Here is a 22,766-nt window from a genome sequence, read left to right as displayed (position 1 = left end):
TTCCAGGACAACCTTGTACGTGGCTTGATTCATGAGTCCTTCACAAAGATAAATTTGCCCGATTCCAGCCTTGCTGAAGCACCCCCAGATCATCACCAATCCTCCACCAAATTTCACAGTGTGAGACACTGTGGCTTGTAGGCCTCTCCAGGTCTCCGTCTAATCATTAGACGACCAGGTGTTGGGCAAAGCTGAAAATTGGACTCATCAGAGAAAATGACCTTCCAGTCCTCTACGGTCCAATCCTTATGGCCTTTTGCAAACCTCAGCCTGGCTCTTCTTTGCTTCTCATTGATGAAGGGCTTTTTCTAGCTTTGCACGACTTCAGCCCTGTCCCTAGGAGCCTGTTTCGAACCATCCTCGCCATGCACTTCACCCCAGCTGCCATTTGCCATTCGTTTTGTAGGTCACTTGATGTCATCCTACGGTTGTTGAGTGACATTCGAATGAGTTGGTGGTCATCCCGGTCAGTGGAAAGTCGTTTTTGCCCTCTGCCAGTCTGTAGCTTTGTTGTCCCCAATGTCTGCTGCTTGACCTTGTTCTTATGAACCGCCGTCTTTGAAATTTTAAGGATGGAAGCAACGTGCGCTCACTGTATCCCTCTGCCAGTAAAGCCAGAATTGAACCCTTCTTTTCCTCACTCAGAACTTTTCTTTTCAACTCTTTTGGCATGGTCAATAGTTATTTTTTTGATTCCAATTACTTTTGAGGTACTACTAGCACTGTTTTTGCCATCCAGCTGGTCCTATTGCAAGAGGATAGTGATGACCACAGTAGTGGTTTTTATACTTTTCCTTGTTGAATAAGATTTGGTTCAGGTGATCACCTAATCAGTACCTCACTAAATAGAATGAGGTGTGCCTGTGTTGGAATTCAACAGACACTGGAATGGAATGGCTGCCATCATGTGGAGATTCTGATTTAAAAATTTTTTGGTGTGGTCTCTTATTTTTTTCCAGATCTCTATGTGTGTGTGTGTGTGTGTGTGTATATATATATATATATATATATATATATATATATATATATATATATATATATATATATATATATATATATATATATATATAATATGTATATATATATGTATATATATGTATGTATATATATATGTATATATATATATATATGTATATATATATATATATATATATGTATATATATATATATATATGTATATATATATATATATGTATATATATATACTAAAGCCTGGTGTTGGCTTAGTGGTTAGGGTGGCGGCTTGGGATCCCAGGGTCCTGAGTTCAAGCCCCGTTGGCTGCTGAATTAACACCAGGGAGTTGACTCAGCCTGTCATCCTTCCGAGGTCGGCGAAATGAGTACCAGTGTACTGGTCCCGGTGTATGCCCCGGTTAGAATAGGTGTACCATATCCCTGTGTGTCGTAAGGGGCGACAAGGGTTGGCGTCAGGAAGGGCATCCGGCCATAAAACATTGCCTCAAGAAAAAGCCAAACTCCTGCACAGCAGGGAAAAATGGCTGTAAAAACGGTCATTTTTTAATATATATATATATATATATATATATATATATATATATATATATATATATATATATATATATATATATATATATATATATATATATATATAGTAGACTAGGCGTAAGTCGGCAGCATTTAACTCGTTACTTTGCCTAAGTCGGCAGTGTCAAAAAGTCCCGAATTTATCTCATGTTAAATCCCTTTGAATGAAGGGTCATCCCTCTGTAAGTCGTCATCTCTAAGTCGTCACTTCGTCTAAGTCGTCAGATGTTGTCCGTTCCCACGTAATGGAAACTCAAGTAAATTACCACTCCTAACTCGTCACACAGAACTGCTGCCTCGTGAGAAGCCCGATTTCATGGAATCGTGATGCTCGCTCATTGGTTTACACCGCCAGTGATAGGCTGTTTATAACTGCGTACACACGTTGATCGCACTGCAGGCAGGACAATGGCGACTAAGCGTAAGCTTACAACTAAAACCTACCAAGAAAAATACGACATTATCCAGTTTTGCGAGGCAAACCCACTGATGAAGAAAACAGCCATAGCTGAGAAGTTGAACATCAAACGGCAGACATTGAACGATATCTTGAAGAATAAGGGCAAGATATTTGGACAAGTGGAGAAGATCGCGAGGCCGGTGGTAAGTGTGAAACGCGTGAAATATGTGTCCTTTGAAGATGTCGATGACGCGCTCATCATCTGGTTTCCGCAAATGTCGGCTCAGCCAAATATTCGGTTTCGGCCGATTCGGCCAAATATTCGGCCGATACTGTCTTTTGGTGGAGGATTGCCCAGACAACATCATGGAATACAATGACCGGTTTGAGTCCTTTCTCATGCACCAGATGCCCAAGAGTTTGAGGCAGTCAAACATAACGGATTACTTCGCGAAGAAGTAAAGGATCGATCGAGCTTCGTGTTGAAGTCCGATCATGGTTTTATATTGGCTTGTTTTGTACATTACCGCACTCACTTACACATTGGCATTGAGTGGTAATCATCACCACGATGAATGTATCATGTAATTTGTCACCATACCATCACCGATGGTATATGAGTTGTCTTACATTTGTTCATTGTCTTTACATTTGATAAACTGATTCATGAATTCCATCTTTGCTTGATCACTTTCCAACTCACCAATGAACCCCCACCTATGCCCCGAGGATTGTGTTTCCCTTTTGGTACAATAGCCGGCTCTCACACGTACGTGTCCAGGCCACGCGAGACTTCATCCTTCACCCCACAGTCATCATGAATGTTCGCATACACATAAGTCGTCACTTTTTTCTCGGTCCCGACGGTGATGACTTACGCCTCGTCTACTGTATATATGTATATATGTATATATATATATATATATATATATATATATATATATATATATATATATATGTATATATATATATATATATATATATATATATATATATATATATGTAGATGTATATATATATATATATATATATATATATATATGTATATATATATATATATATATATATATATATATATATACATATAGGCGTAGATGTATATATATATATATATATATATATATATATATATATATATATATATATATATATATATATATATATATATATATATATATATATATATATATATATGTATATATGTATATATATATATATATATATATATATATATCATTGATTATTCCTTGGGAGATGACTTATTTGCTTGGTTACCTCAAGCTGAAAACATTCCAAATGTTTTGAAGCTTCCCAGCTTCAGTGGTATTGTGGTTGGAGCATCTCCTTTGATTCTGGGAGGTCGGCGGTTCGTATCCAACTCCAGCTGAATATTACCAAAAACTTGATGCTCAGCATTTGGTGGATAGATAAACCCGTTGGTGTCCTATGAGGGAGATAAAGGAGACATCACAAAATGGCGCCGCAGCACCAGAGTGCTCCAGGAAGTTCGCTCACTCCCCAGCTTTGTCTGATGTATTTTTTTAAACTGGTATTTCTGTCTCTAATATGTTATCTTTTTTTTCTGTCTTGTGTTGTCTGGTATTTCTGTGTCCGTGTGTGTTCATAATTTGTGTGACCGATTTTTCCATGCGCCTTACACACTGTGACAACAAAAAAGAAGGTTGTTGCATTCTGTCGCGTTGGTGGGTAAGGCTGTCAACACGGCCATTCCACAGCACTGTACTCAATGGTCCAAGGATTTACTGAGAATTTGGAGGTTTTCCAAATTATCGAGATTCACCTGCTCTCTGAGTAAGTAATTCAAGGTTCCACTTTGGTGGACGTGCTGGAAATGACTGACACTGACATCACAAGTACTTTAAGAAAAAGGGGAATATAATTTGTGGGGAAAAACACAAGCAAGCAAAGAAATGCAGAACAACAATTGCAAATGTACAATAAATAATAAAACAGAATGCGTTGATCTCTCACAGGTTTTATTGGCCAATTTCACGCACACTCACACCACACAACCGAGCAGGGAGAATACCTGTCCCTATCTCAATTCTGCACCCATGCACAGCATCCACAATAACTCTGTGCTGCCAGCCTCGACCATCTCTCTTGACTCCATACCTGACCAAGCCACCAACTCGTGTTCAAAGACGACCTCAACGACGGCAAGTGTGACCACGATGACCGACCGCTCATGACTACTCTGCTCCAAAAGCACCAGAGACTGCGACCACGACTGCCTCGACGACTGACTGCCACTGCGTCCACTCTCACTCTCTGGTCCCTTCCCCTATGCAGCTTGCGCTGCTCATATCTCGTCACGTCAAACCTTCTCAAACCTTGTGCAGCGGCTTAGGACCCCTCGAGTGACAGAGGTAGAGGTCAGGGGGAATTGGTTAGTCCCTATTGCCCAGGGGCATTATTTAATTCCATGATATCAGGGCAAAGTAAACATCCGCTGGGGGAAAACAGCTGCCTCAGTGGAATTTTCCAGAGGATCCCTCGCACCTTTATCCTCATCCCTATGGTGCCAGCTAATTGGGGGCTGTTGCCAGGCAGTTTTCCCCACTGCTCAGAAGTGTGGTTCAATTCTTTCAACCTACCTCATTCTCTGGCATTCTCCTTACCTGGACTCCTTGCTTCAATTTTCATTATGAGGAGGGTTACAAGTACAATTAACCATATTCTTACGCATTAAGGGATACAGTCTGTTCCTTCCCACACAAAACAACATGGAGGCTAACTGCTAAAGAAATGATTGGAATGCTTACATATGGGGCTATTCTGATGGTGTCCCATGACGGTAATACTAAATTACACAAGGCTAACTTTGAAGTATTCATCCCCCCCCCCCTCCATCATCCCCTTGACATAACTAACAGCAAAGCTTCACGATGGTCTTGGCTTCCCTCTGACTTGTACATTATCCTCACACCAAATATAGTATTAAAATACTGTAGAATTAAGAAGGAAGCTTCACACTAACCTCAAAAGGAAAACAATTTATACATTGCTTGTTATCTTTCATTAAAGGGGTTACATTTGCTTTAGAATTCCTCAAGAATGATTTTATTTTGAAATGGAACAATTGCTTGACAATTCACCCATGGATATCTTTCCAAAAATACTCCCTATTTATTATGTGTACTTGTATTAGTATTTAGTTTCTTTGTCATGAATTTCAACCTTTTAGTTTAAAAATAAAAATTAGGGTTTGAACCCAGGTTTTTTTTAAATATTTTTATTTTTTTTATAAAAGGTCTAAATGAAGTCGATCGGCACAGTCGCCCTTTGTTGTGTATGCTATCTTGTACGTCGTATGTATTTTCATGTGATTGATTACATGTTTGGTTGAGGAAAGACTGTGGACCGGATGTCGGGCTCTTGCAAACATTCATCCATTTTGGTTGCGTTTTCTAAATGCAGTAATTTATTTTTCAACTTGGCGGGCTATTTCAATGGACTCGCTCTTTAACCCCTTACAGAAGCAGTGATCATCGTGACGTCCAAAATTATACTTCAAGTTTACGCTTACAGTTTTTAACATCATGGTCTTAGTGGAGTCGTCATGTTATCTTATTCGTGCTTTCGCTAACGGAACCCCTTGTCTGCAGGTGTGACCAATGCACTTTCTTCTACCACTTTGGCTGCTTAAATCCCCCAGTGAAGAAATCTCCGAAACGGTATGGTTACGGATGGATCTGTCAGGATTGTGACTCCACTCCCTCAGAGGTGGGTCCAAATGAGGTACTGCTTGATACTGCTTCATTTTTTTGTTGTTGGTTTTTCAACAAGATTATAAATTCAGACACCCACCCCCAGCGGATTGATTGCCAATTTGACTCATAGACTCGCTCTCTGACAGCACCGGCAGCACCATGGTACATGTGTAACGCTCCACACCAGGCGATTTGTGACGGATTCGTCGGGCATTAAGCCCTGACAGGCAATCATTCCTTGGCGTTATGCTGAAGGACATGCACCTTTTGTTTAACAGAATGGTATTTGTCTCAAGTTGCAAAATGATAGCATGGGAAGTTTATAAAGGCAATTTGGTTTGGTAAGATACAGCTCTTGGTATCCAGGTAAGTGTAATTGCTGGAAATACCTTCCATCCATCCATTGGGACCATATTCTGTGCGGAGCGTTGGTGCTGCTTAAGCCGTCTCCTTGGCTATTGGGCACAATCCTGGACGGGTCGCCACTCTGACACAGGATACCAGCAAGCTGGTACTCATTTTGCCGACCAACCCGAAGGATCACAGGCAGAGTCAACCACCCCACCTGATATTAATTCAACAGCAAAGGGGGGTATTTGAACTCAGGATCCTAGGATCCCAAGCTCACCACCCAAGCCATTGAGCTAACACCAGGCATGACTACTTTCAGCTCATTCCTTATCAAGTAATTTACACTCTGCTGCTTGCTTTATCATTTAACGATCATCCATGGCACTTTTCTGACTATTTACACTTGCTAATAACTCTAATTTCTATAGCTATATTGGATCTGCACCCCGGGCGTAGTGGCGTGCGCCTGTAATCCGGTTACTCGGAGGCTTGGGTTGGAGGATCGCTTGAGGACAGGAGCTCTGCACTGGGCCACGCTATGAGAGGGTGGAGGGCAGCCTGGAATCATGGCGAAATCCAATCCTTATCCCTGTGTCGTAAGAGGCGACCAGGGTTGCGTCAGGAAGGCAATCCGGCATAAAACCTGTGCCAAATCAGTATGTGGATCATAACGGATGATCCGCTGTGGCGACCCCTAACGGGAGTAGCCGAAAGAAGAAGATATTGGATCTGCCCCAAATAAACCAGAGTCTGCTGAGGCCATCTACATATTGCATATAAAGGAAAATTGGAGGAAGATCAGAAGTTAAATTGAGGGCAATTTTATTTATTTATAAATAATTCAAGGGAGTGTTGGAAAAGGATGGAAGAGAATATGGACAAAAAAAGTTGGAAAATGTGTGGAGGGTGAGGAGAACAAGGGAACGGGAGATTGAAAAGGGATGAAAACATTAGTGCACAGAGAAAATGAGAGGGCCAGTTGTATCCCAAAATGAAAATTCTTCACTTCTATCTTGCTAATGTGTGCAGGGTGGCTTCTTTAATCATTTGATTTCACCTAATTGTATTGCAACTACAAACCTCTCAAACTTGGTTCACTTTCTCAACTTTGATGAAATACCCGAATCAAATTGCATTGCTTGCAAATCCAATCGCTTTCAAGTGAGTTTAGAAGAGCAATATCTGTGTTTCGGAATCGAATGCCTTGTCCGTACCATGTGGAGAACCATTTTCACTGAATGCCTTCGCGCTTAAATCTCACCTCCTTGCCCTAAACCACACCTTTTGATGCAGATTTGGAGATGGGTTAAACACCGTTGGTGAGCCACCCAAAATATTTGTCAACCCGTGCTCTATAACATTGCACGTCATCACATTTCTAGTTCAATCAGCCATCCTCGTGGTGTTACTCTCACCTACTGGGGGTGTTGAAAAATGGTGAAAGAACGTGAAGGGAGTCATTATATTAGCTTGGAGTAATCTTTAGATTGATGAGTTGCTGGGGCTTTGGACGGAGGAAAGCGAGCGTGCAGCATCTTCATCTTTTGGACCTTTTACTTTGCCATGCATACAAGCAGCTACATAATCACATGTACCACAACATATGCTGCGTGTGATGGAGGTGTGGACAGAAATTCTGGCTGTTCAACACTGTTCAAAAGGTTACACCACTTGGCTGGCATGGTGCTGCATCACCTTGTGAATGTACCATTAGCATCCCCAGACCGATGCTGCAAGCAACCTCCAAGATTTTTTTTTTCATTCTTCTGCAGACGAAGGCCAGAGGCATTACGTTTTCATGTTGCGCCCATCTGTGCCTCTGTCCGTCTGTGTGTCCGTTTTCAGTGTTTTGTTGCCACTATTGAAGGGATTCCAACCAAAGTTGGTGCAATTATGGAATTATGCAAAAATGAAGTGATTAAATGTGGAGTTCCGAAGGTCAAAGGACATGTGACATTTGATTGAAGATAATGTTGTGATCTCAATAACTTGTGATATACTGAAGGTTCTTCAACCAAACCTGGCATAATTAGTTTATTCACACACCCACAGTTATCTTTTTTTTTTAATTTCCTATTTATTATGTATGCCTAAAGTCCTAAATGGTATGACGATTCCATGTTCGTTCAGAGGTAAAAAGGGTGAATTTAATAATGAGGAAAGGATGGGGTCACAATTAAGCAAATACAGTGTGTAAGGAAAGGAAAAGTAGGCAAACCCAACTGTCAAATTTGACGTGAATTTCGTCCCTTATCCCTATAATATAATATAATACAAAAATGAAGCCATTCAATTTTGGGTTCAACAGGTCAAAGGGTCATGTGCCCAATGAAAATCAATTTTCAGATCAAAACTCAAGTTAGAAGCATCTGTTGTTGTCTCTCTTCTACTTATCTCTCTCTCTCTCTCTCTCTCTCTCTCTCTCTCTCTCTCTCTCTCTCTCTCTCTCTCTCTCTCTCTCTCTCTCTCTCTCTCTGTCTCTGTCTCTGTCTCTGTCTCTGTCTCTGTCTCTGTCTCTGTCTCTGTCTCTCTCTCTCTCTCCCCAAGGTGGATGGACATTGTTTTCACCTATCTATCTGTCTGTCTGTCGGTTTTGTTTGTCTGTGAGCAGTATATCTCAAAACATTATGGACAGGTTCTGACAAAATTTGGTGGACAGGTTGCATGTGTGACAAGGCCAAATCGATTAGATGGTGGTGATGATCCGGATCCGGATCCAGATAGTACAATTTTAAAAGCGATTCTTCACTATTGACAGATATGGCCAAAATCAATTTATAGCACAATATCTCAAAAAGTTGTGGACGGATTCGGATGAAACTTAGTGGACATGTTGGGTGTCTGCCAATGATGAACTGATTCGATTTATGTGACGATCCGGATATGAGAACTTTTTTAATTTTCTTTTTAAAGTGATTCTTCACCATTGAAAGATGGGGCCAAAAACGATAGAGAGCACGATATTTCAAAAAGTTGCACACTGGTTCTGTCAAAACTTCATGGGTGAGTTGGGTCGGTGACGAGAACAAGCTGATGAGATTTTGATTCAGGTCCAGATGCAGATCCGCCCTTTCAGTTGAACACAAAACCTAAACGATTCAACCTGGTGGAGGTATGCACTCTACCTCGTGCTATTCTAGTTTTTCTTGTGACCTTTAATTGAGATAAAATGTAACAGTGGGTTATTGCCTGATGCAGGTGGAGGTATATCCATCGGTGTTTGTGTCCTGTTATTGCTGTTATTACCCCCACCACCAAAGGTGAAGGAGGTTATGTTTTCACCCCTTTCTGTCTGTCTGTCTGTCTGTCTGTCTGTCTGTCTGTCTGTCTGTCTGTCTGTCTGTCTGTCTGTCTGTTTGTTTGTGTGCAGGGTATCTCAAAAAGTTGTGCACGGATCCGGATGAAATTTTGTGGACAGGTTGGGTGTGTGACAAGGATGAACTGATTAGACTTTGGTGAAGATCCGGATCAGGATCTGACGACTAGAATTTTTTCAGCAATTCTTCACCATTGACAGATAGAGCTAAACTGATATCTAGCTCGATATCTCAAAAATGTATTGGGCCCGATATGTTCTCGTGGGTCAGGCATTGCGAGGTGGAGGTATGCGCTCTTCCTTGTGCCTAGCTTGTCATGTGTTTGTTTCAATGTATTTACAAGAGCAAGATCAGTACACATTTAGACCAACACACGACTTGGTGTATTTTTTTTTGTTTTGGTTTTTTTTTGCTGATATGGGAAAGTTATCTGTTGACATTACTGCATAGAAAAAGGGTGCAGTGTTTTTGTTTTTTTCACTAATCATTTCTCCTCTTTTTCTCTCCTAGCCTGGTGAAGAGGATGGAATGAAGGAGGAAGAGAAATGCCAGGATGATGTAAAGCCTCAGTTTGAACCTCAGTAAAATGACATCAAGGGTTATGGGAGGGGGTTTGAAGTGTTTACGCTTACAGTATGACTGACCACCCGTGCATTTCATGTTGCCAATGTACGGTCAAAAATGTTTACAAACTGAAAATACGAGTTTTTTTTAATGCTTGTACAGCAAAATTATCTGTATGCACAGGTATTGTTTATAAATAACAACTTTGTTCTGCCAATCACATTTGTACATCGTTTGGACTTTCTCAGCATTTCTCAGCTGTAATATAGTCTTCTCAACGGTACCATTGCTTTCCAGGCATAACGTGATATTTTGTTATGGTGAGTGGGTTTACGTGGCAGCAAAATAAAGTAAATAAAAAGTATTGTGTTCATGTCTATTTTTGCCTTCATCGATAAAGGCTTACTTCCAGAAGCAGTTGTACATCAGATTGGATCGTAAGAACCTTTTTGTGACCTCCTGAATGTAGGACAAGCTTGAAGGCTCTGACTTCATGCACCCAAATCTAAATGCATGTTGTATGAATGAGAATTCAGACCTTTTTTTAGAATCACAAGCTTATCAAACACTTGGAATATGTCTTTCACTCCTGAGAAATATCTCTCTCTCTCTCTCTCTCTCTCTCTCTCTCTCTCTCTCTCTCTCTCTCTCTCTGTCTCTGTCTCTGTCTCTGTCTCTGTCTCTGTCTCTGTCTCTGTCTCTGTCTCTGTCTCTGTCTCTGTCTCTGTCTCTCTCTCTCACCCCCCCCTTCCCATCTGGCGAACCCTCCCATCTATTTCTTTAACAATACTCTTGAAGAAGCTCACCAAGTCAAACTTTTGTCTCTCACTATCAACTATGATCTTTCTTGGGCAAATCACATATCTAAGTTGGCCTCCAAAGACAGTCGCCAACTGGGCTTTCTCGGCCGTGCAAAGTCCTTTTAATTTGTCCTGCAAAGCCCTTCCCTTAACAGTCACCAACCCTACAAGGCTTTCACCCACAGCTTAATGGAAGACTGCTCTCCACTCTTGGCTGCCACCCCTGCCTCACACCTTGCTCAGCTTGATGCCGTGGAAACCAAGACCTTCAAGATTATTGGAATCTCCTGCAATGAAGCTGAGTTTATGGGCCATCACTGTTACATTGTGGACAGGTCAGTGGTCTCTGTCGTCAACCTTCTGGTTATGCTCTCTTTGCATTCTTCATGCTGTATCCCCCACTCCCCTACCCCTAGGTTTCTGCATGGCACACATGGTCCACCAGAAACTCCCTCATGGTGAAACTTCCAAAATCCATCGCTGCCTACCTCCACTCATTTGTTCCTCTATTTTCCCACATGTAGAATAAATTTCTCTTCATTCTCATTCTTGAAGAGTCACATTCTCTTCATTCTCATTCTTCCCTCCAGATCTTCAAGTTTGCTGTTCACCACCATCTCAGTTCATGCCCCATCCAAAACGATGTTTTTTTCTTCTTCCCACATTAACCCTCCCCAAGCCCACGTTTTTCCAATTTTCCAATTCTTCCTTCCTGAGAGTTTGCTCCTGATCCACATTATCCACCCCATGCATCCTGTTCTACCCCTCATTCTTTCTCACAACCCGTCTTTCTCCGTCTCCCTCTATTTTGTCCCTCATCCCTGCTGTTAGTGTGTCCCCCCTCACCTCCTCTTTCTGCCATTTTTTTCTTCTGTTCCGTCCTGACCCGTCATATGTTCTCACTCCTCCACGAGCCTCGACTTTGTATTAAAAAATAAATTGTGTGTAATACAACACACGAATGGACCATTCCCATCTACACGGCATGTTGACATGATCAGGTGCACAAATCGTTCAATCGTTTGGTCCGACTTTCGGCACGTAGGAAATATTTGGCCAAAAATGCACCACAAACTCATTAAACTGTTGTATGTTGGTTTTGCAACACTAAACCCTTCTGCATTACTTTTTGTGGTGTGTTTTCCTGCTGCAGTGTCCACTACAAACTGATCTGCATTTTAGGGACACCACCAAATGACAACTTCACACAAAAAACCCCACACGAGTTTTTTTTTTTTTATCATCACTTGGTTTCGCTAGTGATCACACATTTACTCAGATGATGGACCCGTACCATCGTGAGTCTTGTTGGTAGCCGAGGAAATGCTCTCTCATTTTCATAATTAAAATAAATTATTAAAAAAAATAATTGTGTGTGCATCATGTTCAGGCCCATGTTCGTTCTTTGTTGGATTCGGACTCGTACAAACGCACTTTAAGTAAAAGGGAGTAATTGTGATTTAAACCTCAACAGCATTAAAACTGATTTCACCATCACTCAGGTATTACTGATTCTAATTGACTGTTTCAAATCAAAAGATGATGGCTGCTGGTGTAATTAATATTGCTCTCCCTGTTTGGTGGTCTCCTCTGAGCACTTAAATCTGGGATTCCAGGCTCAATAATTCATAGGTTATGTGGATTTGTGCATTTCCAACGAATGTCCATATAATTAATGAAAAAGTACATTGATGCAAAAATCCATCACCAAATGTACTCGTCTTGTAGTGTGTCCACTGGATGCACCTTTCATGTCCTTGTTTTACTCGTGGAAACGTACAAAATCAATCAACTAATTTCCTCGTCTTGTAGTGTATGTACAGTTCTGTATATCTCTAAGCTCTTCCCTGCCGGGTGACTGTTACAAAAATAAGAGAAAGACCATAAGGAGTGTAAATGTATTGGAATGAGGACCAGTCTTGCCCCAAATGGTCAGACCAGATGTCGCCGGAAGTAAACTCCGCAGAATGCATGAGCGAGAAACACGATGGCGCAGAAAGATTACTATTATTCATTTAGTTTGCAAGAAAATATTTTGGTGCTCGTATATTCCCAAACGAATTTAACAACGTTGGAGGTGCGCTCATGTCTCGAAGCTCACTGCAAAATAAACAGGGTGAATTTAATAATGAGGAAAGGATGGGGTCACAAATAAGCAAATACAGTGTTTAAGGAGAATAAAAGTCGATCAACCCGACGGTCTCCCTTAACTAAATGCACACACCCCCTCAACACCTCTCTTAACACGCAAGAATCTTCCAGGAACACATGGGGGGGGGGGAGAAAAGAAGTGGAGTTTGGCCTTTCCTCGATTGAGGCAGGCAGGATGACACAGCATGACGCAAGTTGTCTGGACCGGGGCGAGCTAGTTCAGCGTCCGACTGGGAGTCACCGTCACCCTCGCTTGAAGTCCAGCTTGATATTGGTCTTGCATCAATTGTCAGCTTACCAACTTCAACCATGGCTGCAGTACTGGTACTGGCTGACTGAACCCTCGCAAAATATTGATGGACTGCAGACTCACGCCGACTCCTGGCTGCCGCAGCGCAGAGCCTCGACTGCTTGTCGTCGAATCCTCACTGCCACAGCATGCCCTGGGGAGAGCTTTTTGAAGTGGGGGTGGGGGTGGCGGTCGCGTGGGCGAGCATGCCAGTGGCCCCGCGTTTTCATTCGCCGTTACCCTCACTCGCACATGACAAAATAATTAAATAAAGGGCTAGAGGAGAGCACAAACAAGGAGCGAAAAGATAGAGCTATCAGAAAGACCAGGATCTATCTGCACACACTCCCACTCATGCTAATTTGGGAAATTATGGGATAACTTATTCTAACATTACCTATCCATCATGACCATGCTCTGTGCAGAGCGTTGGTGGTGCCTAAGCAGTCTCCTTGGCTATTGGGCACAATCCTGGACAGGTCACCACTCTGACACAGGATACCAGGAAGCTGGCACTCATTTTGCTGACCTCAGAAGGATGACAGGCAGAGTCAACCCTACCTGGTATTAATTCAACAGGAAAGGGGGATTTGAAGTCAGAACCCTAGGATTCCAAGCCCACCACTCTAGCCATTAAGCCAACACCAGGCACACTAACATTATGAAATTAATTAATTAATTTACCCCTTGAAGTCATTTTTGTTGCACTGCCCACTTCCTCTGACCCCCACCCCTCTTTTCGACTCTTTTTGAGTCTCACTTCAATGCAGTTTCACCTCTCTTTGCTGACAAACCCTTCTGCCATATTCTAGTCCCAAAATAATTGATGTGTTGTCGGTGCAGCTCGTGTGCCTTTGATACATTCTCTCACACATTCATCACTATGTACAATACTTATCAATTATTACGGAATTTTAAAATTCAAACAGAATAAAAGAAAGAGGCTCGAGGGTGAGCATTCACATTTTCAATCACAGCACATTGGTGGCAAAAAAGGAAAAGGTTCAGAGTTCCTGTAGTCGTAACAATAGTGGGGGCACGACAACGTAATGGTCCGTGGGGCAGCAAAAGAATGTTTATGACATCACAGGAATACACAAGTCATTGGGGCAGCCTATGAAGAGTCATTCATCATCGAGCAAAGTTTATAATGCAGCAGGCTCGGCTTGGCAGCAGTGACACTTGGCAGGCTGGTGGCTTGATGGCTGGCTGCAGATGGTGATTGTGGGTGGTCTTGGCAGGAGGGGGAGCTGGCCGGCTACAAGTTCCCCACCTTTTGGAAGAAGTGATGGTGCACCCAGACACTAAATGGACTTATGTGCTCACCTGTCTTGCTGACAAGCGAGCTGACTGTGCACTAACTCCTTACCTAAAATTTTGGGACACAACTGGCCGTCTCAATACCAATTAACCCTCCACTAATCCCACCGGCAGCTTACACATACAGTGTATGTATTGTATGATGCAGAGGAAAGAGAGAATGTATGCTAAACTAGAGTGCACAACAAATCACATTTTCAAAAATTGCCATTAACCCATGGTTAATCAACACAGTTGTCTTAATGACTAATTCATCCCACTGCTCAGTGTGTGGGTCACATCCTCCGAATTTGGGCATGACTCTTACAAATTCCTCTCCTCCCTGTGCTTCAGAATAATCAGCTGGCTGGACAGTGTGGCTCTGACCCAGGCTTCCTCGCCTGTTTCGTCTCACTGTGGCACTCAAGACCACGGCGCATACCTGGAGCGTCCTTCTATGTGCTCCCGAACTAAACGTGGACCCTCCCTAGCTCCCACTATGGGGTCCTCCTGGCCCCCACTGTGTGAGTGCCACGAGGGCTCTAAGCTCCAAATTCATTTCACCCTCATGGCAGCTCTCAGTTTCAGGAGGCCCAAGGCTCAGTGCCTTCAATTATCACACTTCCAATTCTCAGGCCACACTTACAACCCACAAATGACAAGTTTACACCCACAACTACTAATTCTGGCTACGAATTTGACGTGCCAATGACCAGCAGCTTCCCAGTTTCCATTTTCAAATCCTTGAATCCCCTATCTCACCTTCGAGCTGGTTGTTCCTCCAGTAGGGGACGCAGCTCTCAAAATTTTCACACCACTCCCCTCACCAATGACACATAAAATCTTGTCCACTCATTCAAATTTTGCATTCCCACATCAGCACATCTTTAACATTCCCACATCAGAACACATTTTACACTCCCACAGCACATTTAACACTCCCACAGCATGGATTTTCCACTCCCACAGCACACATTTTACACTTCCACAGCACACATTTTACACTCCCACAGCATGTATTTTCCACTCCCACGTCACATATTTTACACTCACACACCAACATATTGTTACGAATTTGGAATTTGATTGCACACAACATACAGGTTCCTTTATTCAGCTATGTCAATAAGTGCTTGTACCCGAGATAGCTCACCTTCCATTGTTTAAATGTTCAGAAATCGATTAGATGCGCTGCGGATCGATTTAATAGTTAGGGAACGAACAATGGAGACATCCCTCCCCCTCTTCTGTGAAGAGCAAGAAGAACCCTGCCGTCCCGTGACTCATGATGTCAACAACTCCCTCCCACCCGTGGCTGAGCGGGGGATGGAGCGCGAGGGCATGAGTCATGAGTCACACCGGGAGCGGGGGAAGGGCGGGAGAAAGATAAGAGGAGATCTTTTCTTTGTTCATGTGGGGGAGTTGGAGTAGTAAGCTTTTTGCTTCGGCAGAGAGTAGTCGCTCAGCAGACCTTCGGGTCCTGCTTGGCTTGCATTAGGGTTGAAGCCTTCGGAAGGTTTTTGCTTCGGCTGGCTTAGTAAGCTTCGGCTGAGGCCTGGCTCGGGAGGAGGCTTTTTGGAGGCTTTTTGCTTTCCTGGTTCAGTGAGCTTCGGCTTCTGTTTGGCTCGGGAGAGCTTTTTGCTTCGAGCTGCTTTGCTTGGAAGAGAGTTGAGCCGGTCACTCGGCTCGAGCTGCGAATGGTGGCTTCTTCTTCTTCTTGGATCGTGGAGCTCTTTTTTCTCCATTTTGGTTCCCGGCTTGGTGCGACTCATCGACCTTTTCTTGGAGGTGGTTCCTTGGGGGAAGCGGTGCATCGACGGGAAGGATTCGCGGGAGCTCGGGAAGGATTGCAGCGCACGGCGATTGGATCCAGCTCGCTCTCACTGGAGCCCGGGCCCAAACAACTTGAAAACCACACGAGGTGGAGAGGTTCGAGATAGGTTCTGGGTTTCAGCTCACCTCTCCTCCGAGCTGGAACTCGTTATTAAAGGCCTCTGCCACCAATTCTTGGGTGTGTGCGTGTGTGCGTACGTGTGTCCGTGGGCCCGTTTAATAAGTAGGAAATTGTTAAGTGCTTCGTGTGCTGTAAATGTTTGCATCGCATTTTGTATAGACGGTTGTAGTTCTTTTGTCGTGCTTTTGTTACTTGTATTATTGCATCCTTTTTTGCCTTGTTTAATTGCATACGTGCTTTATTATAATAAATGTCGTTGTGTGAATGTAAACCTGTTCGTTGCGTCCATTCCCTCATTGAACTGCCCCATCTTGCACTCGGAATATAGTTGGTTTTAAAATAGCCGGTAAAGTGATCGGGTCCAACGGGACTGCGCGATAATACCCCGCTCGGTTATCCCAAAAGGAAGCGAGCTGCTTAAGCGGCTCGTTTCCAAGCGGTCCCGTTGAGGTACAATCTCTCGGTAACCTACCCACGCGAATAATTGGGTAAATCGAAGATTTGGCGATCGGACCCTGTAGCGCGGGTAGAGTGCGGACAAGGTTGTGGTGTGGTTAAAAACACACCCGTGGTTGGTTTCCGGCGTTGATCCGGAAAGCCGCGACTGGATTGTCCGTTCCGTGGGCGAAGCGACCGCTATTGGTTAGTCGTGGTTGTTCACACGCCGACGGGCGGGAATTCCACGACAATATTTTACACTCCCAGCACATTTATCCACTCCCACATCAGCACGTATTTATAGTTTATACGAGGGCCAGTAAATAAGTAACCTTAAAATGGCGATGTAAATTCGAGAATGTAATGTGTGTAGTTGTAGATGACATATGTTGTATCGCTGGGTAAGAGTCATGTTTTGCCTGTTTTAGATCTGGCAACATTGAGCGTATGACGTCAGTAGAGCAGTTCCAAGATGGCGGCTCCCTTAGAAGCATGTACCAGTAAGGAGCGACGTTCTGTCACCCGTTTCTCGGGAAGTGAAGGTGTGAATCCCAGGGAAATCCATCGCAGAATGAAGATGCAATATGGTGACGCGTGTTTATCTCTGCAGCAGATACATGACTGGGACAGGAAGTTTAAAAGTGGAGTGTCCAGTGTGGTAGATGCTGCTCGTTCGAGCCGGCCTCACACAGCCAACACACCTGAAATGGTTGCAGGAGTTGAACGCGTGCTTTGGGAAAACAGTGACATTACGCTGGATGGAGGGGTCTCCGAATTGAACATTAGCTATGGTTCAGCACACCGTATCATTCACAACTTGCTGGGGTTCCGCAAAGTGTCTGCAAGGTGGGTACCGAGACAACTCAAATCCCAACTCAAAGAACCACTTTTAAACTTCCTGTCCCAGTCCTCAGGGTCGTTTGCATCCTCAGTGACTTTTGGGCCTTGGGGATCTTTTGGGTCTTCGTGGTCTATTCGATCTTCTGGGTCTTTTAGGTCTTTGACGGCTTTTGGGTGTTTTAGGTTCACGGGGACTTTTGGTTCTTGAGTCTTTGGGATTTTAAGGGGTCTTCAATGGTTAAAGGGCTCTCAGCAGTCTAAAGTACGTTCCAATAGAACGTAATCAATAGACGTGCGTGCAGCCCACGACAGACGTTCAAGCAGTATGTAATTAATATACATGTAGTTACACGGCTTCACTGTGAAAGGTACATTCAAATAGTACGTAATTAAAAGACGTGCATGAAGTCAGGATGCAACAGATGTTCAAACACTACGTATTTAATCGACATATTGTTACGCGGCTTCACTTTGAAATGTACGTTCCAACAGTCCATAATTTATAGATGTATGTGTGTGTGTGTGTGTGTGTGCAACCAACGTTCAGTTCAAACATTATGTAATTATCAAGGGAAAGCCACATTTCCAATCTGGCCTCCACAGTCAGTCGCTGACTGGGGAACTTCCATCATGTAAAGTCCTTCCTCAGCCCATCTGAGGTCCTGACCACACACAAAGCTTTTGTCTGCAGCCTGATGGAGTACTGCTCTCCCCTCTGGGCTGGTGCTCCTGCCTCTCACCTTTCTCGGCTTCACGCTGCAGAAACCAAGGCATTTCGGATCATTGGCAACTCCCGCAATGAGGCTGAGTCTTTGGGCCTCTCACACTCTCACCGCAGGCAGGTCGTTGGTCTTTCTGTCTTCCACCGTCTCCTCTCCGGTCTCGTTCCCCCCCTCCCTGCTCTGTCTGCGATATATCCCCCCCCCCCACACCATATTTCCGCAGGGTGCTCAAGGTCTGCCAACAACCCCCTTCTGGTAAAACTACCAAAACCACGAATCACTGCTCACTTTCACTCTTTCATTCCTCTTTTTTTTTCTCCGCATTTGGAATAAACTCGCTCACTCTGTTCAATCCCACTCTTCCCTCCAGGTCTTCAAAACAGCTGCTCACCACCACCCCTTGTCTTCCCCCATCCAAAACCATGATCTTTTCTACCCCCGCTAATCCACCCCAAATCCACCTCCTTCAAATTCCCTGCCCTTCCTTCCCGAAAGTTCCCTGTCGTGTCAGGACCTGAAAGTCCCTGTAATGTCCATCTTGCATTCCCCACATTCCCCGCCCCATCCCTCTTCCTTCCACAGATCTCCTATTGTCTCTCTTCCACACTGTTTTGTCCTTCCCTCTCCTGCCCCCCCCCTTGTTGTGCATTGTATGTTAGCTCTCATATGAGCCTCGACAATGTATCCAAAAAAAAAAAATAGTGAGGCGCAACGCACTCCTCCCCTTATATGGGACGGTTTCTCTGTTTGCAATTTTAACACAGGGACTGAAAATTCGTTTCTCGGCTTCTACTGGACGAAAGGAAAGTATTCTGGCGTCTTTTTAAAGGCCCGGTCACACCTTGACGTTTTAGCCAACGTATGCCGATTTTTGAATTTTTTTTCTAAAACGCTGGCACACGTTGAATACGTTATGGGTAAGTTTTGATAACATTGAGAGCACGCTGAAAAACACTGCCATACGTCGTTGTACGCTGGCTTTAAACGTTGTACTTTTTGGTTGTCCTCAAATTTTTTCATGCTTGAAATTTCACGACGTATGCCGGCGTATAACTCGCACGTTCCGCTACGCTGGCCACAAGTTGTATGCACGGTCTGCGATCGTTGACAGACGTCAACACATGCTACTTGTAAGTTAATCATAAGTTGAGACATGCCGAGGTAATGTTTAGCGTACCCGAAACTTATTTCTAACCTATGATTAACGTGTTGTTGGCACGTTACGCGATCGTTGCCACACATCGACAGACGTTACTTTTAAGTTACTCATAGGCTGAAAGACGTCGGTATAATGGATCGTCCTTGCGTCAGCGTCCACGGCCACGGCCAGGATATTTATTTGCAGCATTCTTCAAACTTTTCTTCGGCATGACGAGGATGTTCACACTTCGATGTCTAGCTTGGCTATGATTCCAATTGTCCATCGGCAGCGTCTATTTAAAATAGTCGAGTTTGAGCGTTTTAACACGTTCAGAAGAAACGCTTCAAATTTCCAAACCCCAGCGTCAAAAAACAAAGGCGAGTGACAGCAATTTAAATCGTTCATTGTAAACAATGAAAATAGCTGAGTGGTACCGTTTAAAAGTCGTTGAGTGTAAAAAAAATCCAATTGTTGAGCGGAAGCGTCTACTTTCAATAGTGGAGATGCAGCCATTTAAATCGTTGAGTGGCAGCCTATGAATAGCAAACCCTACGTCACCGGCAAAGATAAACTGCCGCTCGATATGGATAAGTTAGGCTATCGTTGGGCATAGTTTGTGAACGCCGGCTTCACGATAATTATTCGTTGGTATATCGTATCTTTAAGTAATCAAAGCGCTCTATGCACATTATTAGTTCATTGTGCATTTGTCCAACCCGTTATGAATAGACCTAAATCGTAAAAACAAGCTATAGCTCATTCTTGAAAAAGCCCCATAAAAAATTAGCCGCGAAGAACTTCGAACAATGGTGAAAAGATGTCTCCTACCCGTGGACACGCGGACGCAAGGACGATCCATCATAACCCACACCCTCCCCCTCACACTCACCTACTACTGCCAACATGAACAAACTACTACTAATACTAATACTAATACTAATACTGATACTGATACTGTTACTGCTGACATGGACATCGACTCAAAAAGGACTCGAAAACACTGTTGGGTTCCCCTTTTATGAACACCATTTTTATATACCAATTCCCAAAATCGCTCGGAACACGTCTTTATATGTCAGTTGTAAGCTAGAAACAAGTTAATTTATTTTTTTGTCGACTGGAAGACGTCATTGGAATACGTCTACATACGTCGATGTGTGTTGGGACTACGTAAAGAATTGGTTCAAAGCACGTCAAACATAAGTTAGAAATAAGTTTCGCGTAAAAAAAGACATTACCATGACGTGTTTCGACTTATGAGTAGCTTATAAGTAGCCTTTGTGGACGTGTGTAAGCGTCCACATATCGTGTGTAAAACTTATCCCCATCGCATGCGGAACGTGTGTCATACGCCGAGTACGTCATAAAATTTTGAACATGTTTAAAATTTCTTGACGTACTCTACTTACTACGACGTATGATAGCGTACTTTAGCGTTCTACTCACGTATACCAAACTTACTCATACCGTATTTGACGTGCCCCAACGTTTTAGGCACATTTTTCTTAGGTTGGCATACGCTGGCAAGATCGCCAAGGTGTGACCGCGATGTTGACACTTCCATTTCTATGGCAGTTATGATTCGAATCGTTGTGCGTCAGCCTTTTAATAGGCTACGTCACGACATCGTCGGCGATGCGTGCAACGCGCTATGCCTAAGTTAGACTATCGTTGGGCATCGGTTGTGTAGGCCGACAACAGGTTCAGCATTCGTTGGTATAAGTTATCTATAACACAACGAAACGTTCTGTGTCCATTACCAATGCGTTATACATAAGACCAAGTCGCTATGAATACGTCCGAATCTTTAAAAAAAACATCCAAAGTTCAACGTAAGCCAGCGTTTTACATACATTTTAATACGTTGCCATCGCTGGCTAAAACGTCAAGGTGTGACCGGGCCTTTAGGGGTGATTGCCTCATGCAGCCCCCCTCCCCAAAATTGACACACACACACACACACACACACACACACACACATACACACACACACACACACACACACACACACACACACACACACACACACACATACACACACTTCCTTTTATTCGTATTGATTACATTTACAGGAAACAAGATTTCTTTATTTATTTATTTCAGTGATGTTTTGAGGCCGCAAAGATACGCTGTTAATCTGACTTCTGATATGTGGTCGATGGATCAAAGTATAAAGCAAATCATTCAGAAAAAGTATTAAATATGGCTTTTGGAGATGTGTAGCACAGTATTAGACATCTGAATACAGGACTGCAGCACACACAGGAAGTGGTCTCTTTTTTAATGTTTGGCATGAAGAATTCTGCCTGTGAATCTTCACTATTTCACAAAGTACGTGTACATCACTTTGCTGTTAATGTGCACATGCAGCATGCTACAAATACATTTTACCTCATTGGAGGATTTAGAGGCAATCAATATCAATATTAATTATTTATTTAGCCCTGTGCTAAAGCCAAACAGACTTTTAATCTTCCTTTTGTTGCATAGTCGATGTTTTAAAGCAGAAAGAAGCTCTGAACACATTACTGTAGTACACACAGAGTGAGGTATGTGTCGTCTGCCACAATTAAGACAGTATGAATGTTTAGTGCATGTGTATTTTACAAAGTATTTCTCTGCTGTTTAAAAGTGTAGATATGTGATTTATTTTAAATATTGCAGATTCCAGTGAAGAATAGATGAGGAAAGCGTAGGCTATATCCGAAGGAAAATGGGACACAAAAGGAAGAGGGGAGAGCTGCCATTCTTTGAGATGGTTTTTAATATTTTTGCCAAGCACTATTACACCAAAACCTCATGATAGACAACGTTGCAGGTGAGCTGTTTGAGTGCACAGTTTTGATCCGCTGGTTTTGGAGTTGTCTGCTGAGAGAACTAGCTCTGGTCTGCAAAAATGCACAGATGCTTTGGATCTCCAACTCGGCTTGCTGCCACATACAACTGTCTAGTTGTGAAGATACTGTATAGCAGATGAAGCCCACACCATTTCAGACTCTGGCCCTGACTCTTGTTGATGGTCATTGTGAAGGCTGGTCTTTTGACCTTTTAGACTTTAGTCCTTGGTCTGATGGGGAATTGGCGACGGTGCAGTTTGAAGGGCAGATCTGTTTCTGATGGTGATAGCAAGATGCGGGGAATCATCAACAGTGACCCTGCACATTCTCCAGCCAGTATGCATGCCTGGAGAAGTCTGTCTGTGACAGAAGTCAGGATGTACC

At 43.3% G+C, this 22,766-nt stretch overlaps 2 protein-coding genes across 10 annotated transcripts in view; both read left to right on the top strand.

The window, feature by feature from the left end:
- PHF14 (PHD finger protein 14) overlaps positions 1 to 10,275 on the top strand; it is a 333,451-nt gene extending 323,176 nt beyond the window's left edge. For 8 of the 9 annotated variants that reach the window (XM_085873138.1, XM_085873144.1, XM_085873141.1 and 5 more), the window contains 2 exons: positions 5,575 to 5,707; positions 9,858 to 10,275. In XM_085873138.1, coding sequence (XP_085729264.1) covers positions 5,575 to 5,707; positions 9,858 to 9,932 — 208 coding nt within the window. In that variant the 3' untranslated portion in view covers positions 9,933 to 10,275. The remainder of the gene's footprint in view (positions 1 to 5,574; positions 5,708 to 9,857) is intronic. The other variant, XM_085873137.1, reaches the window with a different exon arrangement.
- Positions 10,276 to 17,314: 7,039 nt separating this feature from the next.
- LOC147029803 (protein GVQW3-like) lies at positions 17,315 to 22,496 on the top strand. The gene is made up of 2 exons (XM_085872139.1): positions 17,315 to 17,688; positions 22,385 to 22,496. Exons 1-2 carry the CDS (start codon positions 17,315 to 17,317, stop codon positions 22,494 to 22,496), a joined length of 486 nt encoding a protein of 161 aa, XP_085728265.1.
- The last annotated feature ends 270 nt before the right edge of the window (positions 22,497 to 22,766 follow it).

This window comes from Eptatretus burgeri, chromosome 3 (assembly GCF_056783735.1).
Source record: "Eptatretus burgeri isolate ZD-2024b chromosome 3, Ebu_testis_v1, whole genome shotgun sequence".
NCBI lineage: Eukaryota > Metazoa > Chordata > Myxini > Myxiniformes > Myxinidae > Eptatretus > Eptatretus burgeri.
This window is presented reverse-complemented; position numbering and strand designations above follow the sequence as displayed.

Excerpts from the sequence above, each read along its gene's own strand:
- LOC147029803 (XM_085872139.1), top strand. The coding sequence starts at position 17,315 with ATGGCGGCTCCCTTAGAAGCATGTACCAGTAAGGAGCGACGTTCTGTC. Across the intron at positions 17,689-22,384 it reads TTCCGCAAAGTGTCTGCAAG|TTTTGATCCGCTGGTTTTGG; the intron begins GTGGGTACCGAG and ends TTGAGTGCACAG.